At 38.4% G+C, this 25898-nt stretch overlaps 1 protein-coding gene across 1 annotated transcript in view; it reads right to left on the reverse strand.

The window, feature by feature from the left end:
• Positions 1-6025: 6025 nt before the first annotated feature.
• LOC127569860 (sodium/potassium-transporting ATPase subunit alpha) overlaps positions 6026-25898 on the reverse strand; it is a 40240-nt gene continuing 20367 nt past the window's right edge. Inside the window, exons 5-23 of the mRNA XM_052014843.1 lie at positions 25726-25839; positions 25496-25630; positions 24035-24152; positions 23346-23614; positions 22857-23055; positions 22274-22383; positions 21454-21588; positions 20328-20517; positions 17543-17718; positions 15833-15969; positions 15145-15295; positions 14072-14240; positions 12974-13128; positions 11981-12104; positions 10896-11041; positions 9491-9621; positions 8738-8839; positions 8485-8576; positions 6026-6227 (exon numbers count right to left, since the gene is read on the reverse strand). Coding sequence (XP_051870803.1) covers positions 6199-6227; positions 8485-8576; positions 8738-8839; positions 9491-9621; positions 10896-11041; positions 11981-12104; positions 12974-13128; positions 14072-14240; positions 15145-15295; positions 15833-15969; positions 17543-17718; positions 20328-20517; positions 21454-21588; positions 22274-22383; positions 22857-23055; positions 23346-23614; positions 24035-24152; positions 25496-25630; positions 25726-25839 — 2682 coding nt within the window. The 3' untranslated portion in view covers positions 6026-6198. The remainder of the gene's footprint in view (positions 6228-8484; positions 8577-8737; positions 8840-9490; positions 9622-10895; positions 11042-11980; positions 12105-12973; positions 13129-14071; positions 14241-15144; positions 15296-15832; positions 15970-17542; positions 17719-20327; positions 20518-21453; positions 21589-22273; positions 22384-22856; positions 23056-23345; positions 23615-24034; positions 24153-25495; positions 25631-25725; positions 25840-25898) is intronic.

The raw sequence follows: 25898 nt of genomic DNA on the forward strand, positions 1-25898 counted from the left end.
CTGCTCACAATACTCCAAATGTGGTCTGACCAACACCTTATAAAGCCTCAGCATTACATCCTTGCTTTTATATTCTAGTCCTCTCGAAATGAATGCTAACATTGCATTTGCCTTCCTTACTACCCACTCAACCTGCAAGTTAACTTTTAGGGAATCCTGCACTAGGACTCCCAAATCCCTTTGCACCTCTGATTTCTGAATTCTCTCCCCATTTAGAAAATAGTCTATGCCTTTATTCCTTCTACCAAAGTGCATGAGCATACACTTCCCTACACTGTATTCCATCTCCCACTTCTTTGCCCATTCTCCCAACCTGTCCAAGTCCTTCTGCAGACTCCCTGCTTCCTCAGCACTACCTGCCCCTCCACCTTTCTTTGTAACCTCTGCAAACTTGGCCACAAAGCCACCAATTCCATCATCCAGATCCTTAACACATAACGTGAAAAGTAGTGGACCCAACACCAACCCCTGTGGAACACTGGCAGCCAACCAGAAAAGGCCCCCTTTACTCCCATTCTTTGCCTTCTGCCAGTCAGCCAATCTTCTATCCATGCTAGTACCTTTCCTGTAATACCATGTGTTTTTATCTTAGCAGCCTCATGTGGGGCACCTCGTCAAAGGCCTTCTGAAAATCCAAGTAAACAACATCCACTGACTCTCCTCAGTCTATCCTGCATGTTACTTCCTCAAAGAATTCTAACAGATTTGTCAGGCAAGATCTCCCCTTCAGGAAATCATGCTGACTTCTGCCTATTTTATTAGGTGCAAGTACCCCCAAAACCTCATCCTTAATAATGGACTCTGAAATCTTACCAACCTCTGAAGTCAGGATAACTGGCCTATAATTTCCTGTTTTTTGCCTCGGGAGTGGAGAAATATTTATGACCTTCCAGTCTAGAACCATTCCTGACTAGTGATTCTTGAAAGATGCCCAATGCACTACCAATGCCTCCACTTCAAAGGGTTGTTGCAGGAGGATGTAGACGGAAGAGTGGAGTACTTTACCATTCTACCCCTTTCAACCAAAAATTCAGATTGGCAGACCTATTGCTACGACATGGGAACATTGATAAAGGTCATGATTAACAAAATCAAAACAAAAATGACAAAACCCTTGAACGGTTAAATACCTACTTCTGCTCGATTACCTGAGATTACAATAAGCAGTTCAGCACCTAGCAACAATGTAAACCATTGGTTAAAGGTCAGATTTACTCAGCTTTGGCATGGCTTTATAGTCAGGAAAAAGAACATACATCACAATTTAAATTACCTGCTGACCCTCCTGCATGTAGTTAATGAGAAATACAAGGATACAAAGGGGCAGGGGTCATGAATTTCCCCCTGTATGTTTATATTCTATCGACAGGTACATTGACATAAAAATCAGACCAATTATCATCTCACAAAGCTGTTACTATATTTTGTTTCCTGATGGGTTGTCTTGAACATCAGATTTTGCTGCTCAATTGTGCTGAGGTTCTATAGATCAAGGTGGTGGATAACTGCAGTTCAAACCTTAAGACAAAACCCCATCTATTCAAGCTTTGGTCAACATTTGGTACTTTATACTTGACACCATGAAAGGAACTGTACACTAAGATCAATATTATAGAACATCTTGAACAATAATACTTCTTGTACCCATTACTTCTTCCATTGGTCATAGGCTTAGCTGCTCTATTTTTAAAGTTTGCTATATTATGCAAATCCTTAGTAGGAAAAAGTATTACTTCTAACACAGGGAAGTTTAGGCATCATAATTTTCATTTCTATAGAGCTCTTCAAAAGGGAAAAAAAAACTTGATATTGTGTTCTGTGAATAGAGTGAATATTGACCACAACAATGGTGGGGATTAGGACACCACTGTTAAACAGGAGGATCCACAGTGGATTTTTGAAAGCAAGGTGAAAACCAGAGCAGCTTTAAAGACACTTTGCTGTAGAGTGCTTTAGGAACCATGAAATTGCCCAAAGACATTGTCTAGATGGGACAGACATTAGGACACAAAACAGAAAACAAACATAAATCTATGCCATGCTGCAGACTGCCAGTTAACCAATTTCATTATACTTTGGTCTCCTAAAAAGAGGGCATTGCATTTAAACAAATAAATATTAGGTACATTCCATACATACTAATCTGTAATGTGTAAAGAAATAAAAACGCTGAGAAAAAGAATCAAATTGAATTTCCTGAAAGAAATCTTCAGAGCTAGAAGGAAATGAAAGAATTTTGCAGCAGATTTGATGCTTAGTTTGTGTATCAAAATATAATGCAGAAAGTTTTTTTTTTATTCAGTAATGAAAGGCATTTTATCCCCAAAAAACTTAAGGTGTTTAAGACTCCCACAAACTTCTACAGCTGTACAGTGGAAGACATTCTGACTGGTTGCATCACAGCCTGGTAATGGAAACCCCAATGCACAGGAATGCAGGAGGCTCACAGGCACAGCTCTCCCCACCATCGAGGACGTCTATGAGAGGTGATGTCTCAGGAAGGTGGCATCCATCATCAGGGACCTCCAGCATCCAGACCATGCCCTCTTCTAATGATGCCAATCAGGCAGGAGGTACAGGAGCCTGAGGACCCACTGCCATCAGGTTCTTGAACAACCTGAAAAGCCTTAACATTACCTCGGAGTACATTTTTCTTTCTCCCTTGATCTTGCATTAGTGTCATAATGATTTATTTTGCATGTATGTACGTTTGTCCTCGTCTTGTAATGTATTGTGCTGCTGCTGCAAAAAGCCAAGTTTCATGGCATTTGTACCCTATGTATGTTAATGACAATAAACTTGAACATAGTACCAGATCTATACAAATCAGAGGATGTTTAAACAGAAATATTAGGAAGTCTTTCACTCCATGTTTGCCACAAACTGTACTCAATATGATAAATGAGAAAAGCAGCTTGGAGTGTTCTAGACTGCACACATTTTGTAACAGGTTGAAAATTTTCAATTATTTTAGAACTTCAGCATGCTTATGCAGATGCTGGAGTCTAGAACAAACAAACAAACAAACTGCTGGAGAACTCAGTGGGCCAGACAACATCTGTGGAGGAAAGTAGACAGTCAATGTTTCAGGTTGAAGACCCTTCATCCAGATAGGGATATGCAGGAATTGTTTTGAGGACCACTTTATTTACACTACTGTTGAAGTACAATTCTTAGTTTAATGGGAATATAGTCAGATTAACGATTTCTATTCCAAACTATGGTACTCACAACCTTCATTTTCTTTTCTACCCACGTATGGTTCCAGAAATACTTCTCAATCAAGTGATGTTTGCCAATTCATCCATTCTCTCTTCATCCAAGTTAGATTTTTAGTAGATTTTAATTTAATAACATTGTTATGTCCCAAGGGAAAACAATGGGGATAGCATGACTGCAACACAAGTAGGCAGTTGCTTTTAAAAAAACTCAGCTGTCATTTTCAGATACAATGATATGTTGGGGGTCTGTCAAAATAATTAGAACTAAATTCCACAGTCATTATACTACATAATTGACAAGGTTAAAACTAGCTTTTTAATCGATCAGCTATTTAACTTTATGCTGAACTAGTTCAATCTGTAAGAAACCATTCAAATGCTTTTCCCACAAAGAGGACAGATCTCATTTAATTAAAATCCACTGATGGAATATTAAAATTAATGAAGTAAAAAATCTCCAAATGCCAAAATCAAAAGTAAATAGAATTGGCTGATCAGAGCTGTTCACCATCTGCTAGTAAACAGTGCTGACAGCAGGCAGGCCCATTATTCTCAAGTTTAACCTACAGGCATTCTTCCCAAGAGGAATATTAAAATTGTCTACAATGCATCAAGTTATTGGTTTCTATTTTTCCCTGATGCAGTAAAGTTTATGAAGCTGATTAATTTACAAAAAATGGGCTATGTTTTACCATACACAATTACTTTAGAACAGACCAGGAGCCTTGCAATCCCTGGGACAAGGCAAACTTTCCAGCCAGCTGACCCCACCTATGGCAGAAAGATCAGCAAGTAGCCCTTTACTGATGGTAGACACAATAAACAAATGAAGGATCACTGCATTGGCCTTGTATGTAAAGTGCTACAAACTGCATTCCTCAGAGCACAAAGTTCCATTTTGATACACATATTCAGGTGATTTTTACTGGCTGATTCTCTCTTCTGTCAACAACCATTGCAGATTTTGATCCATGGACTCTACAGTTTGCTGTGTTTTTTTGTCATCTCTTTGTACATGCTCATCTTGTTGAGCATTTTTCCCTTCTGCTCCCCTTTAAAGGCTGCACATGTGAAACACGAAAGCTACAAACTAATGGGCATATACAGTAATTTCTAACTGGACAAAGCTTCACAAAAAGGATCAAACAATAACTTGTCCCTAATATTTAAATATTGACATACAATCTAAGATCCTAGTGAGGATTCTGGGAGATTTTTCATCCCCTTAGAATGATGCAGAAATGTGGAAGGAAGAAGATCTTTCCAAAATTTCCAATCCCTTTCCCTGCTCCCTTGATAGAGATACACCAAGGAATATAGCTAAAGATTGAGAACCTGTGTTCAGCAGACAAGATATAGAACTTCCATTCAAACATAAGATTTTTTTTTGGTTTTGCTTAAATATACATTTGATTTTGAGAACATTTTTCAACTTTTGTCCCTGTCAATATTCAGTGATCCATAATGCAAGAACAGTAGTTGTGGGGTTTAGTATCCGGTTTATGTTGATGCTTAACAGAAGTTACAACAGTTTATTTCTACTTTCTGAGAAGCACTCAATCCTGCAAAGCTACAGTCCATCATTCCTTTTGTACATTTATCCAATTGCCACTTAAGAGATGGAATTGATAGATGACAGTTTAAGACATATCTCAACGTACTGTTTATTCTGCCACCTCATGAAGTTGAATCAGCTTACACAGGGCCAGGTGATTAAGTTAGCAAGTCAACCACATTATCAAGGACTATTTGAATTCTTTGCTTCCTATAAATTCACTAGGATTTTAGTAGGTAAAGGCTTATTGAACGGTTCTTCATAGAAGTGGTCCAACGTGTTCATCAAGAGAAAAATACCTGGAATAATTGTCCCAAACTCTAACATTTCCTTTCTCCCAGCACAAACTAATAGCACAACCAATGAAGATACTACAATACGTTTATCTTTTATAGGAGGCAATGTCAACATAATTGACGCACTTGCAGAGCCTAGAAGTGGATGTTTGCCAAAAGCTGCATTGAGTGGACCAACAGCTAATTATTCCCAAGGTCAACAAAACTTCGGGCATAGAAGGACCTGCCTCAGATCTATGACCATTCAATGCTTTGGCAACTTGCATACAGGCTCAGCATTCTTTCCAACATTCAAGTCAAATTAATTTGCACTTATTACTGTATTTTAAAATATTTCAATCACGTTTCCTAAAGTCTCTACTTGCCTAAGAGAGAGCCAGCATTCTTTTTATAGTTTTGTAGTCTTGTAACCCTATTCTGGACCATATATTGGGCCTGATGATCTTCATTTTACATTGCATCATTATAGGCAGATGTATACATTAATGATTTGTTCTGGTTGTAAACCTTATAGTGCCCTTTTCCTTTCAAGAGACTTGAATCAGAGTTCTGCCAATGCCCCACCCACATGCATTACTCTACTTTTCTATACAATAAATGTCAGGTACCATTGGCAGGCTTACTTCCTCATTGTTTCCAAATCAGATGGTAATCTTTAAGCATTCCAAACAGCAATTTACCTTGTGTCACAGTTATAATTTCACAACTCATCAAACAAATACCCAAATGTGCGTTACCTTCAGCCTACATTTCTCCAATTAGGTACTGAAATTGTTTTCTGGTGACCGTCAGAAGGTAATACCAAATCTTTGTAGAATACCATTTAAAGGATGCACAACTCTACTTCATTCAACATTGATCAGTGTTGGAACATGGAAAGTATTTAAGAGCAAATACCTAGTGTTGATAGCAAATATTAAATGCAATGATGTGATATACAAAAACATAGCACGCAAATTGATAATTCAATTTATTTATACTTGTAAAAAGTTTATATAAAACTACTGACTTATTCAGTTTTGTTTCTTACAAAACAGTCCATCTCCACTCACAATTAGCACTTTAGTAAATGTTTAACAGTTAAGGCAGACAAACAAACTGTTGAAATGTATTAGCATTTGTTCTTCTAATAATACGTTTCTTCCTCCACCCAACCTAGTAAAACAAAAAGGAAGAAAGGTTAGGCAATGCAATTTCAAAGTGTAAATTTCAAGTTAAAGAACTGTTTGGTTTGTAAATTTATTGTCCTTCTCCATTTTTAACCTTAGAGTAAACCAAAGTATTGTGACCCGACAAGTGCTAGATGCTGTTCAGTATATTATCTACATGTCATTTCATGCCCAAAAGCATAGTGGCATGCAAAAGTTTGGCCACCCCTTGTCAAAATTTGTTACTGTGAATAGCTAAGCAAGTAAAAGATGACCTGATTTCCAAAAGGCATAAAATTAAAGATGACACATTTCTTTTACTATCTTAAGATTACTTTTTTTATTTCCATCTTTTACAGTTTCAAAATAACAAAAAAGGAAAAGGGCCCAAAGCAAAAGTTTGGGCACCCTGCAAGATCAGTATTTAGTAACACCCACTCTGGCAAGCATCATAGTTTGTAAACGCTTCCTGTAGCCAGCTAAGAGTCTTTCAATTCTTGTTTGGGGGATTTTTGCCCATTCTTCCTTGCAAAAGGCTTCTAGTTCTGAGAGATTCTTGGGCCATCTTGCATGCACTGCTCTTTTGAAGTCTATCCACAGACTTTCGATGATGTTTAGGTCGGGGGACTGTGAGGGCCATGGCAAAATCTTCAGCTTGTGCCTCTTGAGGTAGTCCATTGTGGATTTTAAGGTGTGTTTAGATCGTTATCCTGTTGAAGTCATCCTCTTTTCATCTTCAGCTTTTTTTTAAAACAGTGTGATGTTTGCTTCCAGAATTTGCTGGTATTTAATTGAATTCATTCTTCCCTTTACCAGTGAAATGTTCCCCGTGCCACTGGCTGCAGCCCAAGCCCAAAGAATGATCGATCCACCCGTGCTCAACAGTTGGAGAGGTGTTCTTTTCATGAAATTCTGCACCTTTTTTTCTCCAAACTTTCCTGTGTCTTCACCACAAAATTCAGCGTCAGAAGTTTGCAAAGGAACATCTAAACAAGCCTGATGCATTTTGGAAACAAATCCTGTGGACTGAGGAAGTTAAAATAGAACTTTTTGGCCGCAATGAGCAAAGGTATGTTTGGAGAAAAAAGGGTGCAGAATTTCATGAAAAGAACTCCTCTCCAACTGTTAAGCACAGGGGTGGATCGATTATGCTTTGGGCTTGTGTTGCAGCCAGTGGCACAGGGAACATTTCACCGGTAGAGGGAAGAATGAATTCAATTAAATATCAGCAAGTTCTGGAAGCAAGCATCACACTGTCTGTGAAAAAAAAAGCTGAAGGTGAAAAGAGGATGGCTTCTACAACAGGATAACGATCCTAAACACACCTCAAAATCCACAATGGACTACCTCAAGAGGCACAAGCTAAAGGTTTTGCCATGGCCCTCACAGTCCCCTGACCTAAACATCATCGAAAATTTGTGGATAGACCTCAAAAGAGCAGTGCATGCAAGACAGCTCAAGAATCTCAGGGAACTAGAAGCCTTTTGCAAGGAAGAATGGGCGAAAATCCCCCAAACAAGATGAAAGACTCTTAGCTGGCTAAAAAAAAGTGTTTACAAGCTGTGATACTTGCCAAAGTGGGTGTTACCAAGTACTGACTGTGCAGGGTGCTCAAACTTTTGCTTCGGGCCCTTTTCCTTTTTTGTTATTTTGAAACTGTAAAAGATGGAAATAAAAAATTAATCTTGCTTAAAATATTAAAGAAATGTGTCATCTTTAACTTTATGCCTTTTGGAAATCAGGTCATCTTTTACTCACTTAGCTATTCACAGTAACAGAAATTTTGACCAGGGGTGCCCAAACTTTTGCATGCCACTGTACATTTCAATAGGCTATTCAACTGTGGTTGAATTAAAAGAGACGTTTTTGTCCAAAACCTACATATATTGCTATCAATGAAGCCTGCTTGGAAACCAATTGGGAGGAGGGATCCTCCTTTATCCCCATACTAAAAGGAAGTTGCAAGATATCCTTGTCAAATTTAGCTTGTTCAGAACTTCACAAAAGCACCCAATTTGTACATCCCATACAATTCGCAGGACTGCATCTGCCTGCAATGACCAGCTCGAGTTTAACCCAAAAACATCAGGAGCAAAGTAATTTAGCTCTAGACAAACTGAGGCAATGTGAACTCACAGGAGAAATATTGCAGCCAAATACAGCAAAACTTCTACAAGTTAAGAGTCATTACAACTGGCACATGAACCAAGGTTACTTGTATAAATTACTTTCGAGGACAAATGTCACAATCACTACCAGATTACCTCCAGGGTTCCTACGGATGAGGAACCTTCGTGCTTCATCATAAAGAAATATTATAAGACTGTATGGAAAGGCACAGAACCACCAGCTGGGTCTGAAAGGAAACAAATGAACTGCATTACAGAATGAAAGTATCACCAAAAATTAAAAAGAGATACGAAAAATGAGCACTGAAAAGAGTTGCTTACTATTGAGAATTAAAAACAACTAATACTCTAGGAACCAAATGTATAAAGGGAAGCAGGAATCACTTACTTGAGTGGGTACATCCTGAGTGCTACATCAGTGCCAGGAGTGTATGAAAGAAAAGCAGCAAGTGCTGTCTCTTCAAACAAGCCAAAGATAAGGATCTTGTTCCTGTGAAAAAGAATCATCGTTAAGAAATACAAATCACCCAATATACCAACAAAATCTTTCATCTTGAACACACAAACTTATTCTGTAGTAGTTTTACTAGTGCCAGCAGCATTCAACAACAAATCTGATGACCACCATGCATTTAGAACTCAAGGCATCAGACTGATCAATCATACAAGTACAATGCTATTCTGAGCCTATGATCAATTCCTTGGATTCCAAGGAAGTGGTGAAAATAAAGCCAGGTGGTATGTGGTGGGGGAGAGCGGCTAATAACACTCCCAAGACCGAGATGCAGAAGCCAATTATATTACAGTAACATAGGTCACACAACTTGATATGTTCCAGGGACTGGAATTGTGATTTGTTTTACAACAGCTGGAGTTACAACAGTTGTGGTATTCAATTACAGAATAATTGGGAAACTCACAATATATTTAAGTTTATTCTCATCTCATCCTGGTTCATACCCAGAACGAGTCTCTCATATATTCCATTAGGATACCATCCCAATCAGCTAAGGGAATAGGGAATAACACAGAAAAAGGAAACTTAATTCTTCAGTAAATTGGCTAGTCAAATATCCCACTATGAATATTTTGTATGATTGACTGATATTATTTCTCCCAAACATATAGGTGAAATATTTACTTCATTCCCTGTTGAAAGATGGAGTTTCTTCTGGTCTTACAGATAATTAAGTCAGCCCACTGCACTACCACAATGCTGACGAAGAATGCTGTGTGACAGGTATACTCGACAATTTTCCGCTGTTCATAAGTCTGAAAAATGACAAAAGTTTAAATTAGGTGAGTAGGATAAATTAGCTTGAATTTTAAAATGTCTTGAAGAAAGTCCACTATGATCTACAAGTATGAATTTTATGTTAGAGTCATATTAAGATGCCCCTAACAGTGGAAATTTCAACTTAGAAGTGAACAAAACTTCCCAATCCTGTGAAATCGAGGAAGAAGTTCACCCATTGTAATTACTCTCTCTTTCGGGTCAGACTTTTTCCTCCTATTTAGATCATAAACCTCTAATTACAGTAAAACCATGATCATTCTCTTGAAGAGCAAATTTCCCACTAGCAGTCAATTTTCAGTTTCAGATTCATCTGTAACCAAAGTATTTCCACCTGAAAAGAGGAACTGGGCCTAAAGATGCCTACATTTTTCAATGTCTGCATATTGAGTAAACATTTTGCAAACTTCCATATTTACATATTGCAATTCTGAAGTCAGACACTGGTATAAGTCCATGGCTGTAACACAAACATCCTAAGCCAAGGGGCTGGATGTATTCCAGTTCCAGCCCCTCAGCTTTATATCAGGGATGGCTGGTGCATTCAGTGTAATTTATTTGGATGGGGGTCAATAACTTTAATTGAAAAAGTACATGCAAACTTGTTTATATTCCTTTATCTTACATTCTTTTAAAAGATTTCTAGCACTTTAAAAAGGTGGTTAAGTAAATGTTTTGGTTAAGTAATTTAATCTATTTGAATGGCTCTTAAATGTGTCTAGTTTGTCAAAGACATTAAAAAAAAATGTTAAAAAGCTAGATATCAGGAACATTTAAATGCTAACAGTATGGTCCTCGGGCAGGGCTTTGGGTTCTGTTGCTAGAGGCCCAATCAACACTACAGCCTACTCCACAACACAAGTGGCTTCCTAGTGAGGAGCTGCATTTTCAGTCATTTTTACTAGGATATGGAAATCCAAATAACCACTTATAATGAAGATGTAAATTACAATGTACTTCAAAGTAATATGAAGTATTTGCATTTTTCCATAAATCCAAATGAAATTTATGGGTAACTCAAGTTCCACTCAGAAAGAAAACATTGTTTCTTACAGTAAGATGTTCTAGCTGGTGATTTATGTTGATGTTTGATGTAAAGTTTAAATTCCCTCAAGGTGCCGAGCTTTTGCAATCATCAAGCTGTCTGCATCATTCCTAATACATACACCTCAGAAGTCTAAAATCAACCATGTTACAGGAAACTAGAAATAGTTCTTACCAATACATGGCATCAGGGGGAACATATACATACCCATTGTTGGCCATAACTGTCTTCTAAATCATCTACCCATAACTCATCCCAATTTTCACGTAATCCAATTAGATCAAGTGGGAGGAATCCATTCTCAGCCAAGATCACGAAATATGTGAAAAAACCACCCAAGGCCTGGATCATTCCTGGATAAAAGCAATTTTGTGTTTCAATTGTTGTTGCTTGCACAAATAATTCATCTTTTTAAATGCATAAAAACTATTAATGCACCAGATCATAGAATTTGAGAATTGAAGATAAACAATAAATAAAATGTTAAATAGCAGCAGCTGAAGAATGGCTACATGTTTAAATGAAATACTCAGGATAAAATTAGAATAAGAAAAGAATGCAAGACCTGCAAGGGTAATCCACAAATCCACATGCCAGTGATGTAATAGCTGAGATGTAGATGATATAAGTGTAACAATGGAAGATTTTAACTTTAAAGCTAAAAGAACCAGAACATTGCAAGAGGGAACAAATTTCTAGTAGGTATTAGGGAGAGTGTTCTGAAACAATGTTTTAGGGCCAACAAGGGAATAGGACAGTTTTGGTGATATTTTATGAGCCATAATTAACAATCTGACTTAAGGTAAGATCTTACAAAGAACAATGTAACAATTACATTTAATACAAAGTTGAAGAGTCATGCATCAAAACACTGGAATATGCACACAGTGGTTAGCATAAGAGGTATTTGGTATTTAACTTAACCTACCCCTAAAACAAAACCACGGGCAAGATGACACAAAAATTGAGAGGCTTACACAAATGGAAAGAAACTTGAAAGACCTGGACAGGAAAGTAGCAAGAAAAAATTCAAATTGTTTGAAAGAGTATGAGAAAAATTAAAAAAGAATGTTGTGGCTAAATGAAAATAAATTAGATAAATTGTGGGGAAACTGTGACAATGGAAAATTTGCCCATTAAAAAGACAGATAAAGTCAATATTGATTAATAACAAAGCTTAGATTTATGTTGAATTATGCTGTGAAGCAGGCTTTAAATCTTGTATACATTATTCACACACTTTTCAAATACTGAAGAGAAAATATAGAACAAATACTCAAAGCAATACTCACCTATCTGTCCATATGCCATACTGATCAATCTCTCATTCACCAATTTGTCCGTCTTGGGATTACGTGGCTGTCTCTTCATTATATCACTTTCAGCATGCTCGTAAGCAAGAGAAATGGCAGGGACCTATAAAAGGACCAAATTTGGTAAAAGCATGATGTAGGAAGAGCCTGACTGGCAGATTTTCTGGACTATTGGATGTTGTTCCTATTAATATTCCAACACGCTTTTAATTCACTTTTCTTGCAACAGGAACTCCGTGAGCTTGCATTGAGGGTGGTAACCAGGGCCTTCGTGAGCCAAATACTGAACGATCAGGATTGCTGAAGGATTATCAGAGTACATCAAGTCCTACTAGAACAGCAATTACTAGTTCATACAAAACTAGGAGTCAATATTTATGGTGCAATTTATTTAAATGGCAAGGCAAAATACAAGTCAGATATAGGATTAAACCCATGAACATTACTGATAAAAAAAAGTTTCCAATTTCAATCACAGGCTCACAAATAGTCAGACTGAAGGGCCTGTTTTCATGCTGTAAGACTATGTCGACAATCAACCACTCATTTACACTAATCCTACATTAATCCTATTATTTCCCCATTTTATTCCTTCCATATTTCTTTCTACCACTCACCTACACACCAGTGACAATTTACAGCAGCCAATTTATCAACTAACCAGCATATCTTTGGGATGTGGGAGGAAACAAGAGCACCTGGAGGTGAGGGGGACCACACAAACTCCACACAGACAGTACTAGAGGTCAGGATCGAACCTGGGTCACTGGAGTTGAGGGTGGAAAATATGTAGTGCGAGTGGAAAACCATTCATCAGACACAGCAGAAAGTAGTAATTCTTGGAGTTGAGGGTGGAAAATATGTAGTGCGAGTGGAAAACCATTCATCAGACACAGCAGAAAGTAGTAATTCAAGAGCTTTAAAACATCAACATTATGAAACAACTACAAAGGGAACCAACTGTAAACTTACCATGTCAGTACCCAGATCAATGCAGAGGATGGTGACAGTTCCAAGTGGCAGTGGGACGTTTGCAAGGATGAATACCAGGAAGGGTGTGATTTCAGGGATGTTACTGGTTAAGGTGTATGCAATAGATTTCTTAAGATTATCAAAAATCAGACGACCTGCAAAATAATCAAGAAATTTGGAGAACTAGAAAAAAAATTCAGCAAATTTCAATAAACAAATGGAAGTGAAAATGCACAGCAAGATTGTCACTGAATTCTTTATAGTAAAGGCAATTGGTCAGTTCAATGTACAATATCGATTCAATGCCTCAGAAGTCTGAACGTTAAAATAGTATGCCACAAAAGCCTTAGTAGCATCAAGATTTGGGCAGCACAGTAGCGTAGCGGTTAGCGCAACGCTATTACAGTGCCAGCGATCGGGGTTTGATTCCCGTCGCTGTCTGTAAGGAGTTTGTACGTTCTCCCACGTCTGCGTGGGTTTCCTCCGGGTGCTCCGGCTTCCTCCCACATTCCAAAGACGTACAGGCAGGTTAATTTGTGTTTAAAAAAAAATGGGCGGCGCAGACTCGTTGGGCCAGAAGGGCCTGTTACCACGCTGTAAATAAAAATTAAAAACAATTTTAAAATTGCTACATTCCTTTCTTTCAACATTCTGCCCTTCCCCTTCTCCTGAAGGCAATAGGTTTGCAGTGATCCATGCTCACTTTGTCAGCAGCCTTTGCTACCCTGTTGAAGGACTATTCTTCACATGAGCATAGACAGTAGAATATCAACAATTACAGCTGAGCATTTTTATTAAATAGCTAAATGCATTCTTTGAGCAGAAAATGAATGGCAATACTACTGAGTGACTTCCACCCCTTCTTCAAGCCTAGGAAGTACTCAGTATCCCACAAAAACCCAAGCTGCAATCTGCTAACAGGGTAGAATTTCCTGCTTTCCATTTAAGTAATATTTGAGAACAATTGACATGCATGCAAGTTAGCAGCGAGCCAAAAATTAAAATACTATTTTAACACTGAAATAAAATGTGAAAATGCCAAGCTAAGCAACATTTTCCACTGTTGATGAAAACCAATTGCATAAAGGTTGCACCCACCTTCTTCCACACCAGTGACAATGGAGGCAAAGTTATCATCCAACAGTATCATGTCAGCAGCTTGTTTGGAGACATCAGAGCCAGCAATACCCATAGCAACACCAATATCAGCCTTCTTCAGAGCAGGAGAGTCATTCACCCCATCACCTGTGACAGCTACAATGGCACCCTGCATAAAAGTCGGTCAAAATATTATCCATATAACAATGTCAATTCTTATTTAGACCTGCTTTTCACAATAACAAGCTTTAACTTTTAATTATTCCCCATAATAAAGACTTGCAATTTCAGATGGACAGGCTGTCACCAGGTAATAAATAGTTTCCGTGTTTACAGATGGTCTTAAGTTGATTCTGTCCATAAGTCAGAAAATACACAAAAATCAAGAGATACGGTAACCATACCTATACAAAATTGGAATGAATAGCATCAAAAGCACACTAGACTGATTTGAAAGAACAATTACTTAAAGTGAAGAGACAAAGGAAACTAGTTCTGCCATTCATAGGAATGGATGTAAGTTAGCCTTTTGAATTTAATGATAATGTGGGAGTTTGTTCATACATATGAGCATCCACAAGTCGGGTGGTTGCAACCCAGAGTCAGCTTTAAGTCTACTGTATTTGGAAGAGGATTAAAAGCATTGACCAGTTTACAATCTGTTAACTTTCCCCCACAAAGAATGGTGTAGCAAAGTACTGGTCAGGACTTCATGCTTTTCCTTTTGAACCATTGATAGATATTGGGCAAACGTAAATTGTGCCATCCATCTTTCCTTCAAACAGAGATTGATATGATAACAGAGCCTTACTTGCATGACAGGAAAAAGTCCTGCTGCACTCAAAATATGGCCCAAGCACAAAATGCTGCATTTACCATATATAGTACACTGATTGCTTTGAATGAAGTTTACACAGTACGAATTTATGTCAGAAAGTTCAATTATCTGCATTCACTAAATCCTCTAAACTGAGCAAAAAAGCTACGTGACAAAATCCTGCGCAATTATTTAATGAGTGACAAGGGATTAAAAACAAAACAGCGTTTTATTCCTAAATGGAACAGTTTCCTACCTGCCGCTGGCAGCCCTCCACAATAATCAATTTTTGCTGAGGAGAAGTTCGAGCAAAGACTATCTCAGTATGATGGCGTAAAATATCATCCAACTGCTCAGAGGTCAAATCTTTAAGTTCTGTACCATGAACCACACAAGCTTTGGCATCCCTGAGACGAAGGGTAACAATATCTTCAAAATTTGCTACAATTCATTTGTGAACTCTTGATTTTTTAAGCAATTCAAAACATTATCAACACAAGACAAAAAACAGAAAATGCTGGAGATAGCAGGGGTTGGTAGCATCTGGAAAGAGAAATGAAGGTAACGTTTCAAGTCAAAGACCCTTCATCGTATCAGCCCAATGTATATCCTCAAATTTAGAGGAGTCATTGGCTAGCATTTGGGGACAACCATACTGGGCAATTTCACACTCTGCATTATCCAATTTTAACTTCAGTCCTGTTGCCCAGAGATCAGATAATGTCATACAAATCCAGTACTTTATGGGCTGAACTATTTATTGCTTTATCAATCATTAGGAGTGTGAGGGGACTTTCAAATGATAGAACGCTTGCAGTACTCTCATCCAATGGCTCACATGAATGAGAAAAACTGGTTTCAAGCTCATCCAGCACTTAGATAACCTCTACCTAGTTAGTAGCAGATATTACAACTGTACTTAGCAATACTGATGGATTGTTTACCTGGGATTAACTTGATTGACGGGAATGTTCAGGCGAGCAGCAATGTCTTCTACAGTCTCATTTCCTTCTGAGATGATCCCGACACCCTTTGCAATAGCTTTGGCAGTGATTGGATGGTCACCAGTTACCATTATAACCTATGAAGTTTAAATTCAAAATAGGAATTAGCTGCTGTCACTTTCTTTGATATACCATCTCAAAGGATCCTAATTACACATGCACTCACCATTTAAATAAGAGTCTGCACACATCTGACAAACCTCTTGAAAAAGTGCCACAATTAGGTTCTTTACAAACAAGGGTCCAGTGAGATTATAATAGATTTAAAATTGATTAAGGAAATGACTGCATTCCTGTGGAAAGGTACCAGTGATAGTCATATGCAAATTGGTTACCAAGAAAGCTTTGCAGAGATTGGCTTGAACAATTATTTTTCACAACCTTTGTTAGAAATCCAGTAATAACTCTGGGAAAACAGTCCCAGAGTTCCCAATAATAGAGTCTCAGAGGAGAATAGCTAAAATTAGGCCCTGAAATGGAGAGAATCTAATGTAATTTCTTAATGAAAGGCATCTCTCCTTGATCTTTGCAACCTTCAGCAGTATTCATCATTTCAGCCCTATTCCAATGTCTTTTAACTGTCACCTAGTTGGCATAACTGCACTTATCCACTTCCATTTTCACATTTCCTGGCGCAGGTTGGGATTCACCTTTAATGGCTTCTCTTACCACAACCTACAGCTTCCTTTCCAATGCTTCCTATGCATTTATCCTTGACCCGTTTTTCATCTGTTCTTTGGCAACATTATCTGAAAACAGTGCTACTTTCCACTGGTATACTGATGATGGCTGGCAGGATCTCGCCACAACCAGCTTTGACCCATCCTCTCTTGTCAGGTTACAAGACTGCTTGCTCAGCATGTATCACTGATTTTACTGAACTCTTTTACCCTGAACTCCCATTCCACTCAACTAAAGGAAACCGAAAAGAAAATGATGGCAGTCTCAGTGTCATATTAGCATTGGAACACACACCTACCTTAACACATATTACACCATTTTAAATTTTTCATGAAGCCCGATTCCAACCTTGACTCAGTTCATCTGCTCAAATCCTCTTCTGGGCTCTTATTACCTCTTGATTTCACCAATCCATTGTGTTGCTGGTTGGCCTCCCCAGTCCACATCCATAAACGTGTGATCACTTGAAATTAGTGCCCTTATCCTAACTCACTTAAAAAAGTATGATCGATGACCAAAATAGTGAACTGAGGTATCAGACCATGCACTTTGCTGAACAATAAATTTGAGTTTTGTGATCTCGTGGAGGAACAGTGAATATCCATACAAATATTTCAAGCATGCAATTAAGGTAGATTGAGGTTTCTATTTTTGCCACAATGTAATTGACTGCTGAAACAAATTATCAGCACGCCAGGGACAGTGGATCAAGTGTCAATATGCAAAGGGAATCGAGCTCCCGGATGTGGCCAATTTTGCGGCATCCAGTATGAAATGGTGTCAGCGGAACACTTTCTGAAGCGGCCCATTTTTAAAAATAAGGGATTTTGTAACATGCAAAATATGAACCCGATATCAAAGCTCCTTCACTAATGTGAAATTATCACATATAACCTTGAGCAGAGCAAAACATGATGCTGCAAAACCCACCAGTAATTAGTTTTCCATTCAACCCTTAACTAATCTTACCTTGATTCCAGCACTCCTGCACTTGCCAACAGCATCTGGTACAGCAGCACGGGGTGGATCAATCATAGACATCAGTCCAATGAAGCATAGATCGGTTGTAGGAAAATTGGGCTCTTCTGCATCAAACTGATACCCTTCAGTAAACTTACTATCAGGTAGATTTAAATGGCAGAACCCTATAAGAGAATAAAGGAAGTTAAGGTCAAATGCTTTTGAATGAGCTTAATCTGTCTTCCCAGGAAATGCCTCATTTAGAAGTGTATCCAGGAAGATGATGGGTACATTGAGTTTCACCCTATGAAATATCCTGGTATGTGCTGTGGGATGTGAAAATCTATTCTGCCAGATGTTGTATCCATTCCACTTTAGCCTAGGTCCAACCCACTTCTAACTTGCACCAAATCCCGCTCAACTATTAGCCTGTTGACCGATAATCTTCTAGTTAAGCAACAAAATTTGCACATGTGAATACTTTACTCACAATTTGGAAAATTCCAAAATAAAAACATTCAGATAATATTCACTGTATATCAAAACCCAATCCTTTTTGCACTTATAGATTTCTACTCATTCGTTTATATTTGGAACAAAGCTATAATGAGATTTGGAGTTGAATAGACTTGGGAAACCCAAAATGAACATCTGTGATCAGGTTGAGTGAGTATTGCTCAACAGCACAGACAATGACCCCTTCCAATGTGGTACTTTCTTCATATCATGTGGAGTGAATCAAACTATTGACTGGTTTCAAGTAGGAAGCAGAGAATATCCACTGACCACTTTTTGTTTAAGGTGTTCACCAATGCTTCAAGCCTTTACTTTGGCATTCATGACATGCTCCGCATTGTGGAATAGAGGTGTTCTTGGAACTTCAACTCAAAATAATTCAGCTCAATCTTTCACATGGGTGCTTTTGGGTATTCAGCACACGTGCAAGTCCTGTGCTCATCTATGGTTGGATACATGGCTTTATATTGATAGTGAAGTGATGAGTATTCCAGTCTACGTAGTACACATTACCATGGAATACAAGTCTGTTGCTGCTGTCAGACCCTTTCTGAATTTATATCGATAGTACCACTGTACCTTCAGGAAGATGTGCGTTTAACTTCTGATCAACCAAATTTCTACGCAGCTTGCTGAGAGACCATGGGGCCTTTGTTTAATATTTGTTTTAAAAAAAAAGGCTACTAGTTGTAGAAAGCTGTAAAGTAGCCGTCCTTTCTTTTTCATCCCCCTATGTTAACCCAAGGACACAATTTACATCATCAGTTTCATCCACAAAGATTTCGTTGTCCAACTGTCCATAGTATATTTGTAGGGTAGGAACAATTTCACCAGGAGCAAAAAACAAACTGCTGGAGGAACTCAGTGGGTCAGGTGGCATCCGTGGAGGAAAATGGACAGTCAACATTTCAGGTCAAGACCCTTCACCTGGACTCCAGATTCCAACATCTGCTGTCTCTTGTGTTTACTATTTCTCCAGATTCTTCAGTGCTCCACACCAACACAACTCTTCAACAGAAAGTGATGACAAAGGAGTAATTGGGTTGAGGGACATGAACTTAAAGAACAAATTGGGCACCGAAGGGACAAACAGGGGAGAGATATGCATTAATCAATAAATATTCCTTTACATTATCAGAGTTAGAACTAATTACAAGGACAGGAGTTATTTAAGAGTTGAAAGCTGTGCAAAATTATTATGAGTACAAAAGCTTCAGTAGTACATGTTATAATAGGTTTTACCATATAACCTTATAGAATATAATTCTTTTGTAGTTTTCTGTAACACATTACATCACTTTCTATACATTAACATTAATGTTCCGAGTTGTACTGCTACAAGTCTTGATTAGCTTTATGCCAACCAGATGGCTTCTGGCCAAATAGTAATTATCAGGGAGTACTACCTACACCAGGGAGGGCAACCTCAGTGTAAAGAATGGACTTTGCCTGTAAAAATGAACAGTATGGTGATCACTGCTGCCATTGAAAGGTGCATCTGCAGGTGAGATCAATAGGTTCATCCCCAGTACTGGTTCACTCACTTTCCACATATCTAAATTTAGCAGCTTTGTCCATCAGACTCCTCTCAGCTCAGACACTGAGATGAGCTCTACTGAGCTACTCTTGGCGATGTACATTGAAGTCCCCCTCCCAGAGCACATTCTGCATCCCACATCTTAATGGTTCAAAATGGAACAGTACTGATTCTCTAGCCGAGGATAGCAGGTGGTAGTCCTATATTTGACTATGCAGAATTTCGTGGCATATGGTGTCTTGGGAGTTGAACTCCTTCCTGACTGCATATCACATAGCATTAACTGCTTCGTCTGCCTTGCCTGTGGGACAGGATGTATCCAGGAATTGTGATGGAAGGAATGAGGAGACAGGCTGAAAGTTACACTTTTGTAAGGATGGCTACATCAAACTAGTTTGACTAGTCTGTAGGGCATCAATTTAAATGCTCTCAAAATTGAGTGGGCTGGGAGTAATCAGACACTGAACTCAATGAGGCTGATTCATCCATTGTTCTTATAGTTTAATGGAAAAGTTCTGATGCAGCTAAATGGCTTGCACTTACTCACACACAGGCTAGACCAGGTAAGGGCAGATTTCCTACCCTGAGGCAATCAATGTTTGTGAGCCAAATGAGTTTCCATGAAAATCACTGTTTCTGGACCAGATAATTGACAGAAATTAAATTCCCCAGTTGTCATGTGGGATTTTAATTTGAGTCTCCTCATCAACCTTGCTCTCAGACTCAAGTTTCAATCCTCACCTAGCACTCTCTCCCCCAAGCCACCCAGCTCCAAGTAAGCATTCTGGAAAGCTTCCTTCATCTCCTCAGTCAGTGGCTTATCTTCACCATTCAGAAGGATAGTGGAGCAGCGGTCTAGAATTCGTTCTGGTGCTCCCTTCATCACCAACAGGTAGCGGCTGTCACCCTTCTCATTCTCATGTATAGATAACTAAAGACAAAATGATTGAAACAGAACAGTTTGGTATGCTTAAAATATAGATAAAAATGTCAATCAGGTTAGTGAAAATCAAAAACCCTATAGATGCTGGAAATACTCAGCCGATCAGGTCACATCTGTGGGAAGAGAAACAGTATCAACATTTCAGGTTGAGATCCTTCATCAGAACTGGAAAGGAAACAAAAGCAGCTTGTGAAACTGCAGGGCAGCTGGGAGAGGGGGATGTCTATGAAGGAATAAAACTGGATGACCATGGGGATAAGCTATAAACAAGGTTATTTAGTCCATGAGTGAATGGGAGCAGTTCTGACCTGATGGGCTTGTCCTCTGCATTTTGCAACTCCCACATTCTTTTGTCTATGTTCTCTCCTCTAACCAAAACATTACCTCCATTTCTCTTCCCACAAATAAAGCCTAACCTGCTGATTATTTCCAGCAGCTCTTCTTATTCAATAACAGCTTCCCAGATAAGAAATTAATTTAACACCAGAAAAAAAACACTTCTACATAATGCTTATGGAATTATCCAAAGGAAAAAAAACAGATTAGACTATTAAAATAAACACCATTTTATTCATAATTGCTGTTGCAATTTTAGAAAGGATTACCAGATTAGAAATAGTTAAAAATTACATTAAAAAAATGTATTCATCTAAAGTTGAATCAAAACAGGTATTTTGGGGCACTTCATCCCGATCATCACACTCAGCAATAATTTGCTCAGGATTTCTTATTTAGAGATGCTCTTCTCAACCAGATCTCTGGTGCTATTGAAACAGCATCTGGTCTTGATCTTCAACAATCAGCAACAAATGCTGATTTTATGTAGATCCAACCTCTGTTACTGGCCCTCAAATTGTCAATGGCCCCCTTCAATTAGCATTGTATTGGTTTTCTTGTGCTCGGCTTTGCCTAATCTCCCTTTACCTGATATTTGTTGGTGGAGTTGAAAGGTATTTCCACAACTTTCGGGTTGCGTGACCTCATTTGCTCAACCGATCCACAACACAACTCGATACACTTCAAGAGAGCAGATTCAGAAGCATCTCCAGCAACACTTCTCTGAATGAAAATGATAAATAAAATTCATGATGGCTGACTTATCTACAATATATGTCAACATTCAACAGGGAGAAGCAAAACCTTTACTGAAGCACTCAAATGCTCCAAAGTAAGTCATAATCTTAGATTGAAATGTGATAAATAATTTCCAAACAGGTCATGATCTTGAGTTTTTAAGATTTAAATATCATCTCCAAAAGCTATTGTGTGGCATACAGAACATAAACATGCATAACATTACTACTGTTTTGTCTGCTGTGGGTGTAGAGTCCAAGATTGGTTTTATATCCCTACTAATTTAGTTCCTGGCATTCTGCTCCCAAATCTGACTTATTCTGCTGGCACATTTCTGAGTTAAGGGAGTGGAGTTTGGCATTTTAAAAGAGCAGGTCAAGGCTGCCACACAGAAGAAATCTGACATAATAGTCAATATAAAAGCAACTTAAAAAAAACATACCGAATAGTTAATATTGCTCAACACCATATTTTTAAGTTGTTCCAAAATGTAATGCAAGGGCTGCTACTTAAAGTACCATTATTCTTCAGATATTTAATCAGTAGCTCTGGGTAGAAGCTGCCAAGCAGTGTTTACTTCTGCAACGTACTCAGTTGTAACCACAGAATTTCCATCACCGACATCACAAGACTGATATGATTGTAGTCCACCACACAAAATTAAGCTCACCTTCAAGATTGGCACATTTTCTTGTCCCGCCTGGAAAACTGCCCGGTTGCACAAAGCAGCAATGCGGGAAAGTGCAGACCAAGTTGGAGAAGTCTTGTCAAAAGAAACACCTATGAAGGTCAAACACAGGTAAATTGTGCCATCACATTTCTGGAGTGTTCAAACTTCTATAATTTTAGAATATGTGCCATTTTAACTTCTACAACTTTAAAAATGTTATCTGAATAAAGGGTTTAACAGGAGTCAAGCCATAATAAATCAGTCTCTGTAGTTGTTTTCTTCTCTTTCACATTTCATTACTGAATTTCCTAATTGTGCTTTGTATAATCATAACTGAAATTTTGGAATTTGTCAAGAATTTACTTACATAACTGGCTAGAATTGACAAAAGAGGCAGCCACATGATTTTTTTCCCCCCCAAACTATGAAGATTTCTCAAACTAAATGTGTGCACCTATCTGTCTCGTAGAGACCTGAACAATAAAGTCCACAAGTAGTAGTAAAAAGGTCTCCTTATCTGAAGGGATGCAGTCAAAAAAAGTAGTGTCATCAGTCCAAAAAACAAAAAATCTATTCTCCTTACCACTCTGGTTTTCAGTTGTATCAGCTTCATGAATCTGGTTGTCAAACCACATGTGAGCGACAGTCATTCGGTTTTGTGTTAATGTTCCAGTTTTGTCCGAGCAGATAGTGGAGGTGGATCCTAGTGTCTCCACAGCTTCAAGATTCTTCACCAGGCAATTTTTCCGTGCCATACGTTTAGCCGTCAGGGTTAGACAAACCTGGAAACAAGACAAAATTGATCATTTGGACAATTGTTGCAGCTACCAATATCAAGTATTATGCCTCTTGATCAATTTCACTACCTATTGCTTGGAGGGGGGAGAAAATTACAAAGACGTTTTCCTTCAAATAACATGGCACTATGCCAACCACATTTCCCTGGCATCCTTGCCATATTTTCCAATTTCTTCTACTTTCAGAATCATTGAAATATAAACCCACCAGATTCCACAACAGGTTTACCAAAAATATGGCTGGATGAAGATGAAAATGAAATGCCATCACGTACTGTCACAGTAGCAAGTAATCCCTCTGGCACATTGGCAACAATGATTCCAATCAAGAAGATGACTGCTTCAAGCCAGGAGTATCCCAAGATGAGTGAGAGAATGAAGAAGGTCACACCAAGGAAGACTGCTACTCCAGTGATGATGTGGATGAAATGCTCAATCTCAATAGCAATTGGAGTCTGTCCAACCTCGAGTCCAGATGCTAAAGTTGCAATCCTGCCCATAACAGTATGGTCACCCGTATTGATAACAACACCTCGAGCAGTACCTACAATAACAAGTGTAACATTATTGCTCAATGAAAAACTATTCCCATTTATACATTGTCTTTCAAGACGCAGTCAGCATAGATGGGTTAGGCCAGGGGCCTGTTTTCATGCCGCATAACTGACTTCAAGAACTTTCCACAATGTCAGACTCATGCCCTTGGGAGTTCAAAAGCACAAGCTCCTATGACCATCAATGGTGACAAATTATCAAATCATTTGAGTGCTTAGTTGAAAGATGAACTCTAGTCAGTACAAACAGAAACATTAGGCACTGCATCTTTTATATCCATCTTGGAGGGCCCCCAGAAGTATATGTTGTAATCACTCCGCTTCCTATAGCATTAAACCGGATTATGTGTTTACATCTCAGTGTGGCTTGAGCATAGTCAAGAATACAATTGAGAAACATTTAGTTGTACCTTCAACACAGTTGGTTGAGAAGAAACCAATGTTTCGTGTCTCCAGAGGATTATCACTGGAACATTCAGGAGATCTAGTCTGAGGTTCAGATTCTCCTGTTAGTGAGGAATTGTCCACCTATTAGAAAATAATTTTAAAGATGCATTAGTTTTTGGGCAGGATCATATCCAGTTTTATGTAACAGACTTGTTAATTTGAATCCAAATTTCTGTCCGTTACCGAACACGTACGACAGGGCAAATGCAGAACATCTTTTGTGGCAGATTGCTTAACCAAGAACCAGAACATATATAGTTTAGAAGTCACCATAAACAGGAACATAGTTGGGGGAAAAAAAGGCAATACACCGGTTTACGCTATCAAATCTCTTAATGGGCCAAGACTTGCCACCCACTCCTGCCACAAGCAAGTACAATCGATCTTTGGCAGAACCATTTCCTAAAGCCAGGACAACATTGTGACACAGCAAAAGCTGCTGCCACACAGCTCCAGCAACTAATGTTCAATCCTGACCTTCGGCACTATCTGTGGAGGTTGCACCTTCCTGTGGTTCCACACATTTCCTCTGGGTGTATTGGAGGAACTGCCAATGTTTTCTACCTCAATATGGAAGTTTTCCATTTTAACTTCAATCAATTTGGAGCCTGCTTGCTTAATGGTTTGTCCATTCTAAAGAATACCACAGACCCAGCTCATTAAGAATAAAGCAAATACTTAATCTCCTGAACCTGGTATGGCAGTCAATTAGATCAGGGCTGATCATTTCTCTTAATTCATAATCAATCATGAGCTTTTCTATTTATGGTATTCCCTTTGCACATTTTGCTCTTCAAATTTAGGCTATTAGTGGTCAATTTGGTCATTGACAGAATTTTCCTTTTACTCTTTCCTCATCCAATTGCTTCCTGCTTCTCTCCACCAAGTTCCTGAGGATAAATGCTTTTTCAGGAGGTTCACACATCAGCAGTACGAAGACGTCAGACATCCCTATGCCCTCTTTGTTGCCCTCCTCTTTGGAATATGGGATCACTGAACTTGATCTTTCTAAATGAGTTACTGAACAGAGGTAATTATTCTGGGCTCTGTTACATTATACTCTTTTGGAAAAGAATGAAGTGAAATACCATGCAACAGCTAGGTTACTCTGCAGTGTTTATTTTTGTGGTTGAAATTAATGCCATTTTCTGTTGCATCTCTGTGATAGTAATTAATAAACACTTAAAAAAATACAGGCATTGTGTGTTCACCTCTGAAGGTAGATAATCATAACTGTATGAAAAGGCAACTTGTCCTATCCCATTAAGACAGGAAAACTTCATTAAAGTGCTAAGAAAATTCTGCAAAATTTTGCCTTTTCAGGATTCAGGTGCTGACAGAATATATAACAGCATGTAATCAAGGACAACACAAGTGATACATCATCGATCAGTTAATTCCAATAATGCATTAATTATAGATACCTTGCAACCATGTGCAGAGATTATTCGCAAATCTGCAGGGATACGGTCACCACCTTTCACCTCTACCAGATCCCCAAGAACCACCAGCTCAGCATTAATACTGCTCTTCTCTCCATCTCTGATAACCAGGGCTTGCTAGTATTGAGAAACCAAAATCAAAATGTCATTGCAGGCACTAAATTGCTATATACTTTATATCTATGTTTAGTTATATTACAGGCAAGACTCACCTGGGGTACCATGTTCTTGAAAGAATCCATGATTTTTGAGCTCTTCGCTTCTTGGTAGTATGAGAAACAGCCAGTTATTATGACCACAGTAGACAACACAATTCCGAGGTATAACTGCAAAAATCGTAAGTTACATATAAGAACCACCAACATAATAACCATACAACAATTTC

Source organism: Pristis pectinata, chromosome 4 (assembly GCF_009764475.1).
Source record: "Pristis pectinata isolate sPriPec2 chromosome 4, sPriPec2.1.pri, whole genome shotgun sequence".
Classification (NCBI taxonomy): domain Eukaryota; kingdom Metazoa; phylum Chordata; class Chondrichthyes; order Rhinopristiformes; family Pristidae; genus Pristis; species Pristis pectinata.